Source organism: Anguilla anguilla, chromosome 3 (assembly GCF_013347855.1).
Source record: "Anguilla anguilla isolate fAngAng1 chromosome 3, fAngAng1.pri, whole genome shotgun sequence".
In the NCBI taxonomy this organism is placed as follows: Eukaryota; Metazoa; Chordata; class Actinopteri; order Anguilliformes; family Anguillidae; genus Anguilla; species Anguilla anguilla.
The window spans coordinates 29,564,799-29,585,159 of NC_049203.1; the positions used below are offsets into that span (position 1 = coordinate 29,564,799).

The 20,361-nt window shown below is 38.1% G+C and overlaps 2 protein-coding genes across 6 annotated transcripts in view; one reads left to right on the forward strand and one right to left on the reverse strand.

Annotated features, from left to right (window-relative positions):
- mettl5 (methyltransferase like 5) lies at positions 1-2,295 on the forward strand. 2 transcript variants are annotated; one of them, XM_035408670.1, is made up of 7 exons: positions 1-718; positions 872-986; positions 1,079-1,263; positions 1,380-1,462; positions 1,554-1,605; positions 1,691-1,743; positions 2,183-2,295. In XM_035408670.1, the coding sequence occupies exons 1-7, from the start codon at positions 619-621 to the stop codon at positions 2,222-2,224; spliced, it is 630 nt and encodes a 209-aa protein (XP_035264561.1). In that variant the 5' UTR covers positions 1-618; the 3' UTR covers positions 2,225-2,295. The 2 variants fall into 2 exon arrangements, with proteins under 2 accessions (XP_035264561.1, XP_035264562.1); XM_035408671.1 differs by having other exon boundaries at positions 4-718; positions 1,694-1,743.
- Positions 1,756-20,361, reverse strand: part of ssb (small RNA binding exonuclease protection factor La) — a 27,422-nt gene continuing 8,816 nt past the window's right edge. For all 4 annotated transcript variants that reach the window (XM_035408669.1, XM_035408665.1, XM_035408666.1 and 1 more), the window contains 8 exons: positions 13,203-13,310; positions 13,020-13,123; positions 12,847-12,918; positions 6,353-6,395; positions 6,141-6,278; positions 5,285-5,465; positions 5,038-5,160; positions 1,756-2,414 (listed from right to left, as the gene is read on the reverse strand). In XM_035408669.1, the coding sequence (XP_035264560.1) occupies positions 2,308-2,414; positions 5,038-5,160; positions 5,285-5,465; positions 6,141-6,278; positions 6,353-6,395; positions 12,847-12,918; positions 13,020-13,123; positions 13,203-13,310 (876 nt within the window). In that variant the 3' untranslated portion in view covers positions 1,756-2,307. The remainder of the gene's footprint in view (positions 2,415-5,037; positions 5,161-5,284; positions 5,466-6,140; positions 6,279-6,352; positions 6,396-12,846; positions 12,919-13,019; positions 13,124-13,202; positions 13,311-20,361) is intronic.

Here is a 20,361-nt window from a genome sequence, read left to right on the forward strand (position 1 = left end):
TGATGATGATGATGATGATTCCACACCTTGCTGCAGACCGCCAGGTTGTTTTTATAATAAGCGCCTAATTTATAATAAATTAGCTAGCTAAGGCAGTTAGTTCACGGTTAGCACCACAGCATAGGGCAGAATATTACTCGGTCACCACCCGTTCAGTGAGTGGTACGCTCTGTTCGGTCGACGGCGGTAGCGGAAATTGGATCATAACCACGTAGGTAGTTAACAGAATTATCTGTAGTTTACTATTTGATAGTAGTACTTTTATTTCTAACACATTTTTTTCCGATTGCGAGGAAGTACGTGAACTTCCACGAGATTGTGAATAGAACTGTTTTCCGTGTTAGAAAAACTACATTGACTACGAGCACTGGTCAGTTGGCCACTGTATGTTCATTTAATATTTTTTTGGCATGTTCTTATTTGGTATGTACTTCGGAGTTCAGATCGGAAACTATATGCAATAACAGGAATCGAATGGACATATACAGAGGTAATCTAAATCGGTACTAACAAGTACAGGTTTTACCTTTGTACGCCATTTTGAGTCCGTGTCTTGAAAGACCAAACTAGACTGAAACATAAGCTCTGCGAACACGCAAAAACATTACCTTGTTAAACATGAAACTAAAGGAACTGGAAAGCTGCCTTCAACAAGTGGACGCTTTTGAGGAACCAAAGCTTTTCCTCGAACAGTATCCAACCAGCCCTCATATTGCAGGTGAGATACGTTGCATTAATTTGAACTCCTACTGGTGAATTCATGCGACATACTAAATATTTGTGTCATGGCAGGTACGAAAGGTTTTATTGCATATGTTAACCTTCGATTACATGCTGACCATGGTAACTTCTTTTTTTTTTTCTTTTATAGCATGTATGATTTATACGATTCACAATACATTTGATGACATTGAGAATAAATTGGTGGCAGACCTGGGCTGTGGATGTGGGGTTCTGAGCATTGGGGCTGCAATGCTAGATGCTGGGTAAGAGCTTTGACAAATTGAACAAAGTGTTTGATGTACAAATGTTGTCCTCAGGAGCATTAATTCTAAAAACTGTCTTGAAATGTTTGCAGATTATGTGTTGGGTTTGACATTGATGACGATGCATTGGCTACATTCAAAATGAACACAGAAGAATTAGAACTTACAAACACTGACATCATACAATGTGATGTGTGTAACTTGGAGCCAGCTGCATTGACAAAGAGATTTGACACGGTCATAATGAATCCTCCCTTTGGAACGAAACACAACAAAGGTATGCAAACATGGCTTGGATTGGAGTTTGTAATAGGGGGAAAAAAAACATGTTCTTGGTACTCTTTTGGGGGAATTAAATAAAAAACGGCTGCGTAAAAATATTTTTCTGTTAAGGTATGGATATGCTGTTCCTTAAGACTGCACTAAATATGGCAAGGACATCAGTTTACTCTCTTCACAAAACAGCAACACGAGAGGTAAGTCACTGGTGGAGTTCAGTTCCTTGTACACAATTATATTTAAAAAAATATATTAATTCTCATAGCAGTAAATCTCATTCTTGTGCAGCACATACAAAAGAAGGCCAGTGACTGGAAAGTGAAAATGGAAGTAGTAGCAGGCAAGTAGTTGTGCGAAAACGTACACGTGTTTAACTTGTATATATATCACTGTGTACTTTCATTTTAATTTTTTAATTTTTTTAGCAGAGCTGAGATACGACTTGCCAGCATCATACAAGTTCCATAAGAAGAAATCAGTAAGGAATGTTTTCTGTATGACAATGTTAATATTGTATTGTGACATGTTAATATTCACAATACAATATTTGACCTTGTAAGAACTGTCTTGAAGATCAAAGTTTATTACACACAATGCATTTTAGAACAAAACCATAATCATTTGTACACAAGGAAATTACAGCTTTTTTGGAAGATCACACAATAACAAAATGTACGACAAATTTAATGGGCTAAAATTAAGGGTTATACAAGCATTTATTTTTTCCCCAGCAAAAAGTATATACACCCAGAGAGGATGTGTTCATAATCACAGAAGTAGTGGTACTGCTGTTTTTAGATACCTATGATCCCGTCAATGTATTCATGTTTATTGTTGAATATTTACCCTTTTGGATTTAAATGTGCACAGCAAGTAGAAATGGAGAAGTAACCATTCTATCTTTACATTCAAACTAGGTCGACATTGAAGTGGACTTCATGCGATTCTCCATTTCATGAAGCCACAGCAGGAATGCATTCAAGCTGATTTTGTAATGTACCCACTGCAAATAAAAGTTAAAAAACATTGATATGGCGAGACTTCATTTTTCAGACCCATTTTCAGTTTTCACTTGTTTTGCAGCTGGTTCTCCAGAATCTTTCCCATTTCCTTCTTCCAGCACCCTTTTCTTTGGGCTCACATTTGCTGCTGTAGAAAGTAAATGGTATTAATTCCATTGACAGCTGTATGCTGCATTACAGTTCATGCTTTAAAATTACTTGTTTAATGGAAACCAATTCTTTACAGCTGAAATCTGCTTGAGGAAACAACCTCAAACGTTTGATTCATACATTCAAGACAAGCAAAGGGATAAGCTGGTTAACACTAGAAAGGCCAAAGGCCACGCCATAGGGTGTTTAGACATTAAAACTTAAATTACTCCAACGTTAAATATCCATCTCCTTCCACAACTTTTCCTTAACATTTGGGCTTAATTTATTATTATTATTATTTAAATCAGTCAAATTGGTAAGGCAACACAGACAGTGTGTCATTTTCTTCACAAAAACCCTCCATCAGACAATAGGCAGCAGGTGTTTGTACCCATGTGCAAATATGTTGCTCTCTACTCTGGCAAGCTATTCAGCAACTGAATGACTGACACTTTGATACATATCAAGCACTATAAAAACTAATTTCACACAATCACTCAAAATGCATTGCAATTGTGTGATGAATTTGAATAAGACTTTAGGGTGGGGATGCAGTCAGAATAAGGCTAGAGACAACTGTGAAGCGCATTCAATTTGCGTGTGTGTGTGGTCCCTGCTCACACAAACCAAAACTGCGTAAGAAATTGAACATTGTATTTTTTAAACTACTTTTTCTATTTTGTGTTTTGTCTTGCACATTTTAGCGCTTTTCTCTGTGTGCCTGTAATATGCCTTGATACATTTTTCACTTAGCCCATATAACAAAATCGCTATAATTTAGAAATAAAAATGTAGAAATTGATTCAGTTGTGGCCTTTATTTCAAGTAAATAGTTTTGCAACATATGGTTTTGTAATCTTCGTGAAATTAGGTCACTGTAGGTGCAGAAATCAATGCTGTAATGCTGGACAAAGCTGATTCCACTGAGCATCAGGCTTGAAGGTAATACTTAAAAAAAAACCTGGCCTTTCTAGTGTCAATGAACATAAGCCGCGTTTCCACCAAAAGTACCCGGAACTTTTAGTCCCAGGAACTACTTCTCAAGGAACTAAAAGGTTCCTTCAGCCCATGGTTGTCTGCGTTTCCACCGCGGTCTAAAGTCCCGCGAAGATTAGGCAAATTAGCCCACTGACGTATGAAAAAGCGACGTTGTCGTCGGTCCATCTGTCATATGATTTCTTCTGTAACTCCATACTACCGCCGAAGTAGTCTACATTATTTTCTAATAACCGGGACAGCCCGGAGGGGTTTATTCCACTTATATACAACGGGTTACCAACAATGACTATATATGGTTACTTTTGTATTCATTGATTTTTATCGATTGAATCACCTGGAATTGAAATATTCTTCTGCAGCCGTTTGGGCATATTTTACCGTTGTCAAGCAAAACTGTCGTTGGTAGTTGAACTTGGACCGTTGTTATGCAACAAATAGGATATTACAGGCCAATAGTCAGATTGAGAGGATATATAAAACAGTTACAAACACATTCATTATGTTTTTATGCGAACATTCGCTTTCATGTCTTGACATCCGAAGCGACAGAATGCATTCACATTTCCAATATAAGTGGCAACAACAGCAGAAAACATGCACAGGTCGTAAACAATTTGCTGTTGAACTGATTACTTTCTCATCGTCAATTTTATATAGGCTAATCGCAAAATGACAAGAATAGAACGAAAACTCGGACTTGCGTGAAAATGTAAATTAGTAGTGGTACAGCCACCGTTTGCTTTCCTTCGAAGTTACTGCTAGCCGAGCAGCGAAGTGTGCCCTCCAGATGCGAACCATGCACCATAAATTAGTCCATAGTCTTCCTGGTCTTTTTGTGGAATTGAAGAATGGCAGAGTAAAATTACGGCAGTCTGAAAAAGCTAAAGGCACGATTACTAGAATTAACCTGTTATTTTACCCTGACAAAAAGTGCAGAAGGTGATTTCCAGTTTGCTTTTACTGTATCACCAATGTGAATTACGCAGAACTACCGCATACCTCAGATAACTGTATCAAACGTTTTGAGTCAATTACAACGGACTAACAAAGAAAATCCGGAAGAAAATATTCAGCAACCGAATTAATCCGTTTGAATGTTTTGGTACGTAATATGCTGTCCCAGCACGAATGCTTAGCATTTTATAAAACGAATACTAAAGCAAGAAAAGAACAGAAGAGCACACGTTATAATTCCAAGACGTTGGCAGGCTATAACCAAAAGTAGGCTACTGCGCCGCATAACATACAAGTTTGATTTGAAGTTATTATGAAAATAAATTGGTTTGCGCCTGCATATTTTTAAACATGGCGGCTGAAAATAAACACAAAAAAATGCAAGTTCAGCGCTGCAAGTTCCACCCAAAAGGTTCCTGTACTTTCGGAAAGTACTACCCCCCGAGCAGGAACTTTTTGGGGGGTAAAATAAAGCCCCCGGAACTAAATTTAGACCCTAGTTTCTGCGGTGGAAACGCACTGAGTTCCTCAAAAGGTTCCTAGTTCCGGGGTAAAGTTCCTGCGGTGGAAACGCGGCTATAGTCATATGTTGTGCTGACCTAGGCAATGGGAAAGCCAAATGGCATTCATCTTAGTGAGCAGCAGTCACTTTACAGCAGTCTTACCTTCACCAGCATCATCATCACTGTCAAATGTGGTCTTCTTGCCCTGGTACTGTACTTTGCCCTGAGATCTGCCACCTTGTTCTCTTCTGCCACCTCTTCCTCGACCTCCATGTTTCCAGCCCCCTACAAAAAAATTTTGTGTTATGGTTATTGCACCTTATTAGAGGAGGGGACACAACAAAGTGTGAAAAAATAAAAAGGATGGACGAATGGACGTTCATCCACTGACAGAGGTGATTAATATTGCCTTTTCTTTTGTTGAGGGACTCCTGTTGGTTTTCAATCATCTTCTTCAGGGTCTCTTTTTCCACATCGCCACCCAGAACTTCCCATTTCACGTCTTTGCCATTTATTTTCAGGTCTCCTCCACTGGCCTCTTTGGCCTTATTGAGCGCTTCCTTAGCATTTGATTTGAAAAGAATTGTTCCCTGTAGATTTATGAAATAGAATTAATGAAGCATTTAAAAGAAAAAAGTCTGCTAAAGTATTGCTTCCCATTGATTTCATCTACCTCCAACCCACTAAATGGGTGACTTAAATTTATATAATCCACTAATTAAGAGAACTGTCACATCATGAAAAAAATCCACAAAACTGGGCCTGCTATTTCTTATGAACTATGAATGCCTATATGGGATACAGGTTCATGTAGTTGTCTGTTTTAGATTTATGAAAATTTTGGCTCTGATCTAGCATAACTGCTACTGAAAAATATTGAGATGCTGATGCCGAAGTTATTAATGGATATTTAGAAAGCCAAAGTAATGTAGCTCATTTTGGCACTGTGCCTTGCAGCAACTCCCTCCAATGGTTATGGTATCATAAATAATGTAGTAAATGATAATATAGTAAAATTCTCATATATAAAAAATAAAAAATCAATGTAGTCTTTAGTTGCTATTGAAGACCCAAGAAGTTGTGTAAACTATTTTATTAGATTTGATTAGGGTGCTTAATTTTAAAAGGAATGATACAATGTATTATCAACCCTTGGGGACCAGCATTGAGCAACAAAATATTTGTAAAATAGATAATATACTTTAAAATATGGTGTTTAAAATTACACTTAACCCATATACAGCAGATGAATAGTTTCGTCTTACCTCCTTGGCACCCCTAACAAAATCAATCCACTTAATTTGACCATGCCCGGAAAACAAGTCATGAAAGTCCTCTCTTGAAGTCTGTTCAAGATCACCCGAAAATTTCAGCAGGCAGCCCATCTGCTCATCCAAAGACTTCTGCAGAACAGAAACTAGGAGTTGAGTTCTACAATGTCAGATATAATCCACACAAGTTAGTGTAAAGATCTTACCATTTCCTCATCTTCGGCCCGTTTCTGTTTTTCCTCTTTTTCACTGGAAAAAAGAAGGCTGCATTTAAAACTAATCCAAATAAAAGTACAAATACTAGCACATCTGTTACAGACAAACTGTTCAAATAAAAAGGGTATAAAAGCAAATGTATGGAGAGCCAAACAGTTCAAAAGCCAGCGCAAACTAGACAGCGCATATCTATTTACTCTGCGCTAACCAGGTTTCGCAAGATATATCCAGTTCCACTGGGTGGCACAGGATGATGTCTCCACATATACAGTTGCATAGGTGTGTCTAGTTTGGCCACGTTTGAGTTGCTAAAAGAACAAAGTGAACAGTGAAAGAAATTAGTCTCATCTATAAAAACAAGTATTCAACAACAGTTTATGCGATGACATTACAGAGACTACTAATATATTAATGCAAAATGTACCCATTTCAGGTTTGGATGACATGCTTATGAGAAGACTGCCCTTCTGCAAGGGGCTAATGTGGAAGCTTCACAGCAACTATATGAAAGAACAGGGATTGATTCTTTTAAATAAATTGTATGTTTTTTTTTTTTTTTGCTAATGCGTTTCTTTTTGCTGGTGTATTCTAACTGAAATATTTTCCCAAAAATAGTGGCAGACAGGGCTTTGAATACAAGTATTTAATTTTATTAATGTGATTAATTATACACTCATTTCATTAGTGTTCACTCCATGTCTGCATTCAGATCAGTCTCCACTCATGTTCAATAACAGTTTCCCACCATCCTAAACAATATACTCTTTAATATTATCTAATCAAAAATGTCAGGAAGGGCTCAATTACTGAGATTAGCCTAATTGTTAGAGTATAATGCATTTTGAATGTCTATTAACCCCTTCACGCAAGCCCCCTAGTAGCTGGCACGCCGGTGTCCCCAGATTTCTCAAATCAGACATTCATTGCACCTGCACTTAAAGTATGAGTGGAAACAACAAATTCTGCTTTGGTTTTATCAGTACACAATACACTACAACAATGCTAAGTATGGAGTTATAAAAGTGCCACCATTGTCTCTCCGGTCATCCATTTACCAAGCACCCCCCTCCCTGCAGTCTCATCTGCAACTACACCCCCCACTCATGACACACTGGACAATAGTGTCTATTTGGACATTCAAAAAAAAAAAAAAAAAAAATTCACCAATAAAAAATTTGTATTCCGGCAACAAGATAAACCCAACCATAGCCCTAAGATATGCCAATACAGCAGTGAAAACGCAGCTCACTGAATAACGAAATAAACTAAAAGATTTTTCAAAAATTATACATGTCATTCTACTGTCAATATCTGGGACTATGGAATAAATTTACAAGCTTACCATTAGTTTTATGTGCAAAGATGTCCCTTTCAAGACTGAGTGGTCATATTTTGTCTTGGACAATCAGTTTGTGAAATATACGCTTGTTTATGACACCTGGGTACCTTCCAAAACAGCTGTGCGTAATGCCACGCATGCATTTTACGATGTTATCACCATTTTTATAGCTCATAATGTTTTGGAAAATATTCTTTACAACTTCTGAGCATGGCTAACGCATATGTTTGCTGATAGCCCTAGCTGATACTGTTTTCTGGACTAAGTCAGAAGAGGAGAACGACAGCATTGATTCTGTCGCTGTCTCCATCTACTGAACACAGGTAAGATTTGATCATCGATATGCAAGTATTACCGCTCAAAATATTTCAGTTATATACGTTATTTTTGAAATTGAGTAGGTTAGTGGTATGAGGATATTTCACACTAACGTAAGCGTTCGTTGGTAGCGCAGTCGTTGCGTTTATGAGAAACTGATAATAGTGACAAATACACACTGAACAAAAATATAAACGCAACTTTTATTTTGTAGCCATTTTTAATGCGTTTAAATAATACCTCAAAGATTTGTTCTATTTGCACAATGATGTTTTTTTCTCATATTTTTCCCACAAATTTGTTTATCACTGTTAGCTAGCATTTCTCCTTTGTCAAGATAATCCATCTCCTGCACAGGTCTGGCATATCAAGATGCAGATCCTTATGATGGGGTTAATAAAAGGCCACCCTAAAATGTTGAGTTTTTTGTTGTTCAACACCATGTCACAGATACCTCAAGAGTTAAGAGATCATTCAGTTGGCATGCTGACAGCAGGAATGTCCTGTAGAGCTGTTGCCAGAGTAATGGGTGTTCATTTCTCCACCATAAGCTGCCTCCAGCGTCGTTTCAGAGATTTTGGAAGTTCGTCCAACAGGCCTCACAACCGTAGACCACGTGTAAACACGCCAGCCCAGGACCTCCACATTCAACAACTTCACCTGTCTGAGGCCAGCCACATGGACAGCTAATGAAACAGTTGGTTTACACAACCGTAGAATTTCTGCACAAACAGTCAGTGCTTGACGTCCGTACCGAGGTCTTGATTTGTCTGCAGTTCCGTCTCACAATCGAGGTGAGTGGGCAAGAGCTCACCTTCGATGGCCACTGGCACACTGGAGAACGGTCCTCTTCACTGATGAATCGCGGTTTCAGCTGTACAGGGCAGATGGCAGGCAGCATGTACGGTGTCGGGTGTGTGAGCGGTTTGGTGATGTCAACGTTGTGTACAGAGTGGCCCATGGTGGTGGTGGGGTGTTGGTATGGGCATGCATATCCTATGGGCAGAGAACTCAAGTGCATTTTATCCATGGCAATTTGAATGCACAGAGATATCGTGATGAGATCCTGAGGCCCATTGCTGTGCCATTCATCCACTGTCATCACCTCATGTTTCAGCATGACAATGCATGGCCACATGTTGCAAGGATCTGTACACAATTCCTTGAAGCTGAAAATGTCCCAGTTCTTCTATGGCCTGCATACTCACCAGACATGTCACCCATTGCATTGAGCATGTTTGGGATGCTCTGGACCGGCGCATACGACAGCTTGTTCCAGTTACCACCAATATCCAACAACTTCGTACAACTATTGAAGAGGGGTGGGACGATATTCCACAGGCTACAATCAACAATTTGATCAATTCAATGCAAAGGAGATGTGTTGCGTTGCATGAGGCAAATGGTGGTCTCACAAGATACTGATTGGTATTCTGTTCATTTCATGGCACCTTCTTTTTTGGGGAATCTGTGACTAACAAATGCATATCTGTATCCCCAATCACATGAAATCAATAGATAAGTGTGCTTAATGAATCTATTTCAGTTGACTGATTTACATTTATTACCCTTGAACTCAATAAAATCTTCTAAATTGATAAGTGTTGCATTTATATTTTTGTTCAGTGTAAATGTAGATTATGAGAGGTATGCATAACACATACATACATGCAAACCTACATACTTTGTAGCCAGTTCCAGATCGCTGTGATTGGGGGGCAGACAGATTTTGGGGGGGCCAATTTTATCTCAATTTGTGATGAGTAGCTCAGCTGACCTAGGTGTAAAAATGCAAACTGCACAACGGGCATATAGGTTAGGTTTGACATGACTACAAACTATTCTATAAAGTGACCGAGATGCGTTTCCTCATTGAACCATATATAAAATGGACTGCACCTGCCAAAATCATATCCTGTGACGTTTAGAGAGCATCTCAAATGCAATTAAGAGCTTGTGCATGAACACACTTTTTTCACTCAACTACTGCTAGTTATGAAAGTGTTTGGCATGTTTTTAAATGTGTTTTTAAATACAAGTCTTTTCAATGAGGTGTTGTAGACAAAATGCATTTATGAATAAGAATCAATGCCTTATTTTACTTGATATGATTTGATTAAGTTATAGTTGTTTTGGTCATTGTTCGTCAATTCAATTTCAATTCAATTTTATTTGTATAGCGCTTTTTACAGAGAATTGTCACAGACACTTTACAGAGTAGCAAAATGCATCAACACAAGACTCAACATGTTACTAATTTGTGGAAAGTGTAAGATCAATGAAAAGGTTACAGCATGACCGTAGTCATGAAAGTAGTTTAAACATCCATGGTTACTGAACAACACATGAATCACAGAACTGCATGGACCAAGCATCCACTAGTCAGTGTTGATGAGTACATCCCAGACACTCTCGCAGCTAGTTAACATAACCAATTCCCTTGACAGTGGAGACCCTGATATGAACCCTCTGGAATGAGTGGACTACTATACAAATGTTACTGTTCCATTAAATAGCTTATGTAGCAGGTTAGCTCATTATAGTGTGTTAATGTTATATATTCGATTTGACTGAAAAAAAGATCTTGTAGCAAATCAATTCTCAGATACAGATGGCTAGCTAGCTAGCGGCTATGACATTGTGCTTGCAATTAGTGTTGTTGCTTCAGCAACCCACTGCCTGTTCTCTTGTATACTTATTTTTTTTGTGCCTAAATTTCTGCACGCTAATCCCCTATAGCTTTTAAGCTAGACATGCCATTCCAACTTCATAATATTCAGCTTGGTTCAAAGCAGTGTGCTTGTTCAAAGCTTTTTGAAATTCCAAATAGTTCTTAGAATATTTAAAGTTTTTTGGGAAAATATTCATATTGAGAATGAATGGGGAATGAAAAGTAAATGGCAACAAATAGCATCACGTGCTATGGCTCTATTTCAGCCAATAGGACACAGAGAAAATTGAAAATGACATTTTGCACCTGTGAAGCAAGCCACCAAGGCTATTCATAACCAAATACTCATACATTTATAAAATCAGATTTTAAATTACAAATTGGCATGCTGTCGCATGAAAACCGCATTTAGCGACTGGCATTGAAGCCAGCTAATTGTGTCATTGTAATCTAGCCTATATAACTACTGAATAGCACCTCTAACCACAAAAATGTTTCACTATATAACGTGTTGCAACCAGGATGTTTTCTGGATAAAAACGTTTTTCATCAGCATATTTAACCATTTTTTTCTATTTCACCGTGTAGGTCTCCAGTGCATGTTCTACCCATTTGTAGGCAGCCTCCCTTCATGTGATTAGTATTTAGTATATTTTAAAATTAATGTGAGGCCACATGTCTTCTAACAATTCTATTTTAATGCTTGTTATTATCAGCAAATTACCATATTGCTGTTTCATGTATGGTGAAACACAATTACACTATCTAGATTTGTAGCTGGTAAGGTTTTAAGATGCTACAGCTCTCCAACTTCTTAACCAGGTAACAGCTAAACAACTGCAGAAGCAACCACACTAATGTTTATTCATAAACTTTACATTGTAGTTTTGATTGCCACTGTCTGGGAGCTATATTTTCCTAGCTCAGATTTGTTTTATATATAACTACATAGTTAGTTAGCGCAAACCACAGGGATTCATGCATTGCTGCTAACATTAGCTAATTAGGCAGAGATGCAGTTACACCAAGTACATTCTGAGTTTTCATGTAGCTACCCTGTCTTGTAAGCTCAGGACTCGACTTTAGTAAAATTGAAATAAACCAATTTTGCGAAGAGCTTGCACAGTAACTTGCCAGCCTATAGACATTGAGTCCATGATGCTTGATCACCATGAAGAAGTATTTAGTGCAGTATCGGATGGCATAACATTCACAGAACTATAAGTATACCTTCTGGTGATGCTGATGTTATATTTTCAGAAAAACCCGTGTGCTAATATGAAAAATATAGCCAACTACCTAGCATTAGCTAATAATGAGTTTTTTTTTCAGATTTTGAATTTGAGTTACTACCGTTTCATTAGCTACCTCATTCAAAGCCCACAGACAAACACGTGAAACACATGTGGACATTATTTCAAACAATACATTACCATCAAAATTGATATTTATAAATAATTTTGGCAGCCTCACAAAAAAAAAAAAAACATTGAACTGAAAAGGTTGGATTGACTGACAGACACACAAGAAGAGAATCACTGCTCACTACAACTACTTCACATGGTATTGTAATTATATTTCATTCAACCTCTTCATGTAGTTCATCCATCAGCTAGTCATCATCACATCATGTTCAATACAACCAACCAGAGCCTAGTGTTGACTCTTCGATAAGTAAAACAACTCAACTATAACTTTGTTATTGTGTCAAGTAAAATCATGCATTGATTTCCATTCTTGTATGTATTATGAGTATAACTGGGTTGAAAATGACTAAACCCATTCATTTGGCAGAAAAATGCATGAGTATATCCATTATAGCCTAGAGGAAAATTGAGAGGTGTGGTGCACAGGATTCCATATTGGTTTCTGCAACCTCAGCAACAAAAGCAAAAAAAGTCCAGTCAGTGGCTGAAGCACTAGAAAACTGTTTGATATTGTTGGTGGTGCACACTCATTCAGGTAATTTAGCCATAAGATGGCAATGCCCATGATACAATTTCACATTTTTAATTAAGTGAGAAAACACACCACTTTAGCAAGAATGATCATACTAATGGGAAGAAAATTGTATTGTGCAGTCAACTGCAATGCCTACAATCTTGCATTAGCAGTTCTCAGCAGTGTTAATCCAGCCAATGAAACCGAATACTCACTGTTTGGCTTTGGCCTTTGCCTCTGCTCTGAGCCGTTTCCGTTCTTCTATTTTCTTTGCAACATAAGCTTCTCTGAAAACACAAAGAGCGTTAATATTTCTAAATATATGTGCTAACCCAGTTTCAAGCAGTAGGCAAAACTATATTGATATCAGCATTCTAAGTACTCCTACTTTAAAAGGACGCTCATTTCATTGTCTTTGAATGATTGCAAATCAGGTCGTGCGACAAACTGCTTTGCAGATTCTTCAGAGTCCAAAATGAGGAATATGGAACCCTGCAAAGATAAAACAAGTAAGAAATGGTCACCTATAAACACCTGGAAATGTAAGCAGCCCCTTGACCCGCAGACTCACTTTGAAATTTTTCTGTAGATTTCTTCTCATCTGAATACTTTCAATTTTCCCTTTGCCATGTAGCCATTCTTGAATTTCATCAAGGGTTGTTTCTGTTGGAAATCCTTTCTGTTGAAAATACATATTATTTGGTATGACAGGAACAATGAAGGCAATATCTGAATATGCAATTCTAAAATTCTGTTTTCTTTAGTATTTCGACCATGCTGTGTCTGTAAGTCTCTGTCAGTATTCAGAAAAAAAAATGTACAAGAACCTGAGATAAAATCACTCCAGGAACAGTGGGCCTTTCAGAAATGGTCATAACTGAAAGTGAAGTCAAAATTGTCTAAATATTATTCAAGCTTACATTCTAGTGTGTCATGTTTGATGCCGTGTTCCAAGGTGCTATAAAACCTCAAACTATCTATGCATTGTTGCGTTCTTAATGAACACACTGTCCAAAAATTGTCCTCCCTTTACTAAAGCCAGTGACAACATAAGTTATTCAGACACTAATGACCTTTAAATATCAGCTATGCTCTTCTCTTTTAGATACTGCTGCTCCTTTTAAAACCCAGTTTAAGTCAACTATTAACCCCTTAGCGCACATGCCAAATCTGGCCAATCCTTGCCCATTTAGGGGGTATCCTATTTAAAGTTTTATAATTCCCAATGTGAGCACCAGGGTTACGCTGAGCTATAAAACACTATTCCAAAAGCAAACTTAGACATGTTATATGTAGTTAGAAAGCTTACTATGTCACCTATTGGATCGATTTATTGTCGATCAAGCCAGACTGTACTAAGAAGAGCGACAAGACCATAAACAACATTACGCACAGCTATTTTGGAAGGTACCTAGGCGTCACAAATGAGCGTATATTTCACAAACGATTGTCCAAGACAATATATGCCCACTCCTTGAAAAGGACATCTTCACGTGAAAAACCAATGGTAAGGTTGTATATTTATTCCATATTTAGTCGCAGATATTGACAGTAGAATGACATGGTATAATTTTTTTTAAATTCCTCTTTGTTTATTTCAGTGATCAGTGAGCAGCGTTTTTCACAGTTGTACTGTCATACCTTCAGCTATTGTTGGTTTTATCTTGTTGCTACGATGGAATACAAATGTTCAGTGGTAAAAATGTTTTCATGTATGCCCAGATAGAGACTGCAGGGAGGGTGCGCTTGTTAACTGAATGGCCAGCGCGACAATGGTGGCGCTGCGAAACTCCGTATTTGAGATAGTTGCCGTGTATCGTATTCTAATGAAACTAGAACAGTTTCTGTTTTCAACTCATACTTTGGTTGCAGGAGCAATGAATTTCTGAGTTGAGCAATCTAGGCATGCTGGCGTGCTGACCATTAGGGAGGTTAAAGCACCCCCTTGAATTAATGATATTTATAGCAATAAAAGAGCATGTAGGAAGATTGAGCACAAACGGAAATCCAGTAAACTCCAAGTCAATTACATACAGATGAAGGAATTACTTGCATCCTACAATTATAAAGTAAAAGCAACAAGAGACTGATACTTTTCCCAGTTAATCTCTGCTAACCCGCAAAATCCCAGATTTTTGTTTAAAACCACTGATCGCCTCATAAACCCTGCTACCCCTATTGCTTCTGCTTCATCTGTAGCCAAGTGAAAAGTTTTTATCCTTCTTTGTTAATAGAGGGTATGCATTGACGTCACTTTCCCACCGGAATACGCCCCCTCAGTCGGGACTGAGTGGCAAAACATGCTGCCACATGGCTGCCTTTAGCCTAGGAAACTGCAAAACCGGGAGTAAAACAAACGATTATCTGTTTAAATTAAAGGAAGTTGGACTCGACAGTGATCCTTACAACTTACCAAAGAACCAGTGGTCCATGGACATTCAACAAGAAATCGGAGCCATCTTTTTACAGACTGCCGAAAGCTAAAGAAAAGAGAAGCAATGCATCGCTGCAATTCGCAGAAACAACTGGAATCCAGGCACCGAAACGTGGATTTGCGGTTGTTATTTTGTGTCAGGTATGTTGGATTTTTGGGTAAAATCATACCTTAATAATTTGTATGCTTGGCTACCTAATACTATCTAACCATCCCCCCTTTGTTTGTAGGCTCATAATCATGGATGTTTTTTAATAAATGCTGACAAAATCTTTAGTTACACAGAATATAAATGAAAGATACTAAATATTTAATTGATGAGTAGTCAATACAGTAGCCTACATAACTTAAGGTATGATTTCTGGTTGAATCTATTTGTGGAGTCAATCGCACAACAGCTCTTTCCCATTTTAGATGTGTTTTTTGTGTTTTCACGGCATTCAAGCTGAACGCTAACGCTATCACTCAGTAGTCTTTCTGCCACTCAGTGGGTGTAACCGCAGTGACTTCCACCTACTGTGACGTCATGTGCATACCCACTATAAGATTGACCACATCAGAGCTAACATTACTCCTCCTGTCTCTGCTGTAAACCTTCCGTGCACTTGTTCCAATTCCTTTACTCACTTTAGGCCAATCTTTCTGCAAGCTCTAATAGAGATTGTGTCAGATGAGACCCTCCTCCATTCCCCTTGATGTTATTCCCACAAAACTTTGTAGAGAAGTTATGGAGGTGATTGGCCCCAGTTTGCTCTCGTTTTTTCCCAGCTCTGTCTTCTGGATGTGTCCCAAATTATTTTAAAATGCCTTGTGTTCAGCCTCTGAAAAGAGCTGGCTTTGATCCATCTGTTTTAGGAAATTTTAGACCTATTTCTAAGTCATCTTTTATTTATAAAATTCTGCAAAAAGTTGTTTTAGAACTCTTAGAGGTACTAAATAGCAACAATAATTTTGAAAAATGTCAATCTGGTTTTCGCCAGCTGCACAGTACTGAAATCGCTCTTCTTAGGGTTATGATTTATTGATGGCTGCTGATGCAGGAAGCATTTTTGTTCTGGTGCTCCTTTACCTTAGTGCAGCCTTTGACACCATTGATCATGCTATTCTAATCAGTAGACTAAGACAGTTGGTATCTCTGGGACTGCGCTAAACTGGTTCTCTTCCGATTTGTCAAATAGGCAATTCTTTGTGTCAACTGGTGACCTTACGTCATCAACTTCAGTGATCATGTGTGGTGTACCTCAGGGCTCAGTTCTTGGACCAGTATTGTTCTCTATATATCCTACCCCTAGGTCATATTATCCATCATCATAATATCTCCGATCACGGCTATGCAGATGACACAGTTGTGCCTCTGTAAACCCAAATGATATAAATACGTTGGCTGCTTTACATCACTGCTTAGCTGAGGTTAAAGACTGGATGTCTCAGAACTACAACTAAACTCTGACAAGACAGAAGTCCTTATTTTTGTTATCTAAACAGTTATATCCATTCCTTGGTCCCCTAGCTCCAAACATCAACACTGCATCTAAGAACTTAGGTCTGATATTCGATTGTAATCTGAATTTTTGAACAACATATTAAAAAAACTTTCTTTTAGCACAGCCGAAAGAATCATACATGCTTTGTTCTCATGCCTTCACCGTCATGCTATAGCTCAAGTGTACAGAATTCCCCCGCTAGGCTATTGACCAGGAGTAAGCCTTTTCCCCATAGTACCCCAATTCTGTCTTCTCTGCACTGGTTGCCTGTTTCTTTTAAAATCTATTTTAAAGTTTTATTAATTACTTACAAGGCCTTACATGGTTTGGCACCCAATTATATTTGTGAACTTTTAACTCCTTATTGTCCCCAGAGGCCTCTCAGATCTGCCAGCCTTGGGCTTTTGGTTGTTCCACAGTCTAGATTAAAATCAAGAGGTGATCGAGCCTTAGCTGTAATGGCCCCTTGGCTCTGGAACAGCCTTCCATATAATATTAGGTCAGCTGATACAGTCGCTGCTTTTAAAACAAGCCTAAAAATCTTCTTATACAAAACCACCTTCTGTAATGAAAGAGCTAGCTGCTGTACTTTTTCCTTTTTAATTGTTGGGTCTTAATATTTGTTTGGGTTGTTGGGTCATTTTATCATTTCCTTTATGTTTTACTGTGCTTAGTTCTTGGTTTTATTCATTGTGTTTTAATATTGCCCTTTATTATTCTGTATTCTATATTGTTCTTTGTTTGCTGTTCGTTCTTCCCTTTCATGCTGCTTTTATTGTACCCCCTGTGGTAATTTTAAACATTATTTTTTTTATCTGCTTTGGAAAGCACTTTGTACTCTTTGCTTAAAAGGTGCTGTATAAATAAATTTTTAAAAATATATTACATACTGCTTACGTTTTGTGGCTCAATATCTTATTTTAAATTTACCATCAATAATAATTAAAACTTAAGTATGATCTCAGTAAAAACCAGTTTTTCCTGTGTTGGCTTTTTGAGCAATAGCTTATATTTTTTTCCAGTAGGCGTGATGTAGTTTAGGCACGTGACTGTACTAGAATACCCTGCCTATCACTGACAACAATTTGGGGAAAATAAAGCCTACCATCTGTCTTACATTGTAAAAAATAAAACACTAATGCCTCCCAAACATTACTACATTTGTTACACCCATTCTACCGCTTTACACCAGGCTGGCCAGCTAAGGATGGGCTCCCACCCTCTATAGCCAGGTTCCTCCCGAGATTTCTTCCCAACAGGGAGTTTTTTTTCTTGTCTCCATTTGAATGTTTTTCTCCCCACTGAGAGTTTTTATTTTTTAAACCTCATATGCTTGCTATTTTGGGGTTCAGGCCTGGTTTTTGCTTGGTTCTTCCTCTGTTTTTGCTCTTGTTCCGTTTTGCCCTTCTCTATCACTTCGGAAAGCATTTTTCTGACAGTGTTCTATAAAAATGCACTATACAAAGAAAACTGATCTCATTTAGTCGAGAGTCATGACAGGGGCGCACACTGACTAAGTTGAGACTGGCAAGGTTTCACGACTGTGAAATCGCTTAAAATATTATCAGGGGTAAAACCAGCATAAGTTGAAATGTCATAAAGAATGTATGCTTGTTGATGATTCAGTGACTAAAAGCCATTGCACAAAATGCTAGGTAGGACAAATGGGACAGATGGAAAGAATCATCTCTAGCCTGCTTTGAACCACATCATAAGACATGGGATCAGTGAGGGAACACTGAAAGAAGAGTAGCAGTATACCAGCAAGTAGGTGGCGGCTTCTGACTACCCAGCTCAACTTGCCTCCAAATACATTAGACAACTTCTAATCAACTAAATGGAATGGTAAATGGACTGCATTTATATAGCACTTTTATGCAAAGCGCTCACCAGAGGCATCAACTGTAAAGCGCTTTGGATAAAAGCGCTATATAAATGCAGTTATATACTTCTAATCAACTAACAGTGCATGTCCACTGCAGCGTCAAAAGCAGCGCGATTTGATATGTGATGTTATCTGGACTTAAAATCAGCTGCGAATTATCCGGTTTGATATACGATAGATAGCTAGCTTGTTCCCTTGGCACTAACTTCGCTAGCCCGAACCCAAAAACTTAATTTAAACAAATTAAGTCAGTTATATTTAGAGAGTAATGTTAATTTCATTCTGGTTATTCCACTCCCTTGCAAGATTATTAGACAAAGTATATTGTGATGCTCCTATATTTATACACTTTGCATGAACGAGAACATATTTTCAGCACGACTTTGTAACACCCACCACATTTATTTTATTTATTTTTTTACACGCCCCCAAGCAGCCAGGCGACGTGAAGCAACGCGCCGACACGCGATGTATGACGCTGCAGTGGACATGCACAGTAAAGCCTGACACTCACACTGTCCTAAATCATGGGTTTTTAGTCACCTCTTAAGATTCTGAAAATACTGGTAATCATGCAGCTTCACACAAGATTCCAACAGGATTATTTTGGAGATTTAAAAAAAAAGTAGTGAGTTTTCCCGTCGGAAACTCACTACTTGTACAGATGTCAGACAAAAGCCCTGTCTGAACAGGATTAGCTTCACTAGGGGAGGTCAGATGCTGTCATTTTTGCCAGTGTAATTCACGCCCAGAACGACTATTACCAGGCACACAAATAATTCCAGCTGAAAAAAACCTACTGTTTTTCTGCAAACTCCTGCAAGAGTCTCTGCATTTTTCTGCAAAGTCCTCTGATAATTATTTTAGTTAGGATCAATGTGTCAATATTTGATGCAAATTACAACTATTTTGGGTACATGGTTCTCCATACATTTATTCAGGTTTTTCCTTTAATATGTTGTCTCTGTCTGTCTCTGTCTGTCAAAAAATGTCAAAATAAATATATAAATAACAGGCCTACCCCCCCAGGAACAGCCAGACAGACATGCCCCCTCAGTAATTTAGGAGAGTAATGAAGGGAACGGCTTTTTCCTGTGTGGATTGCCCATTGAAATCACTGACGTGCAATGATAAAAATAGGTACATTGCTGACGTTGTCCAGCAAATCTGTCCTGCAATCCCGCCATCCTGAACACACCTATTGGTTGTTCGCAGTGTAGGATTACAAATCGCTTTGTTGACCATCACAAAAAAGTAATGCAAAGTAATAGAAAAGTAATGCAATTACATTTACGACTTTACTTCTACTATTACAGGTTAATAGCTTGTTCAGTTAACCAGTCTGTCCATAAATTCGAATCCTCACCAAAACCCTAAGGCCCTGATAAGAACTGAGCAATTTTCGAGCAAAGGGAAATTCCCCCGCTCAATGCAAGTTGTTGTGATCAGTCTGGTAAGCCACAAAACTAGCATTGTTTGTCATGGTGCAAAAAGACACAGCTATGCACTCTACAGGCCATGAATAGAGGAGTCGGAAAGTTTACTAGGAAGTATGTAGGCTTCGATGCCTTTTTCATGCATTGATAATCAGAAAATTTTCCCGATGATTATCGATATATCTCGGCATTTTTCAGACAGAAATAAATAGGCGTAAATAAATAGACAAACCCTTTTATCTAAGTTGCGAAGGTTTATCGGTGTTCAGTGTCATAAGGAAGCACCACTAGATGCTTCCACAGGCTAATAATTTCAGCAAATCATAAACGCAGGCACATTGAATGAAAATAAGAATCTATTACGTACACACTCCCAAGAGAGGTATTTTGTGTAGCCTAGATAGAACAATATGCTTACGTTATGAAAATAGGCCAACATAAACAATGCAATGGCTAATGCAAAGCCTAGCCTAATGAACAGTATTTATACT

Excerpts from the sequence above, each read along its gene's own strand:
- mettl5 (XM_035408670.1), top strand. The coding sequence starts at position 619 with ATGAAACTAAAGGAACTGGAAAGCTGCCTTCAACAAGTGGACGCTTTT. Across the intron at positions 719-871 it reads AACCAGCCCTCATATTGCAG|CATGTATGATTTATACGATT; the intron begins GTGAGATACGTT and ends TTTCTTTTATAG. Across the intron at positions 987-1,078 it reads GCTGCAATGCTAGATGCTGG|ATTATGTGTTGGGTTTGACA; the intron begins GTAAGAGCTTTG and ends AAATGTTTGCAG.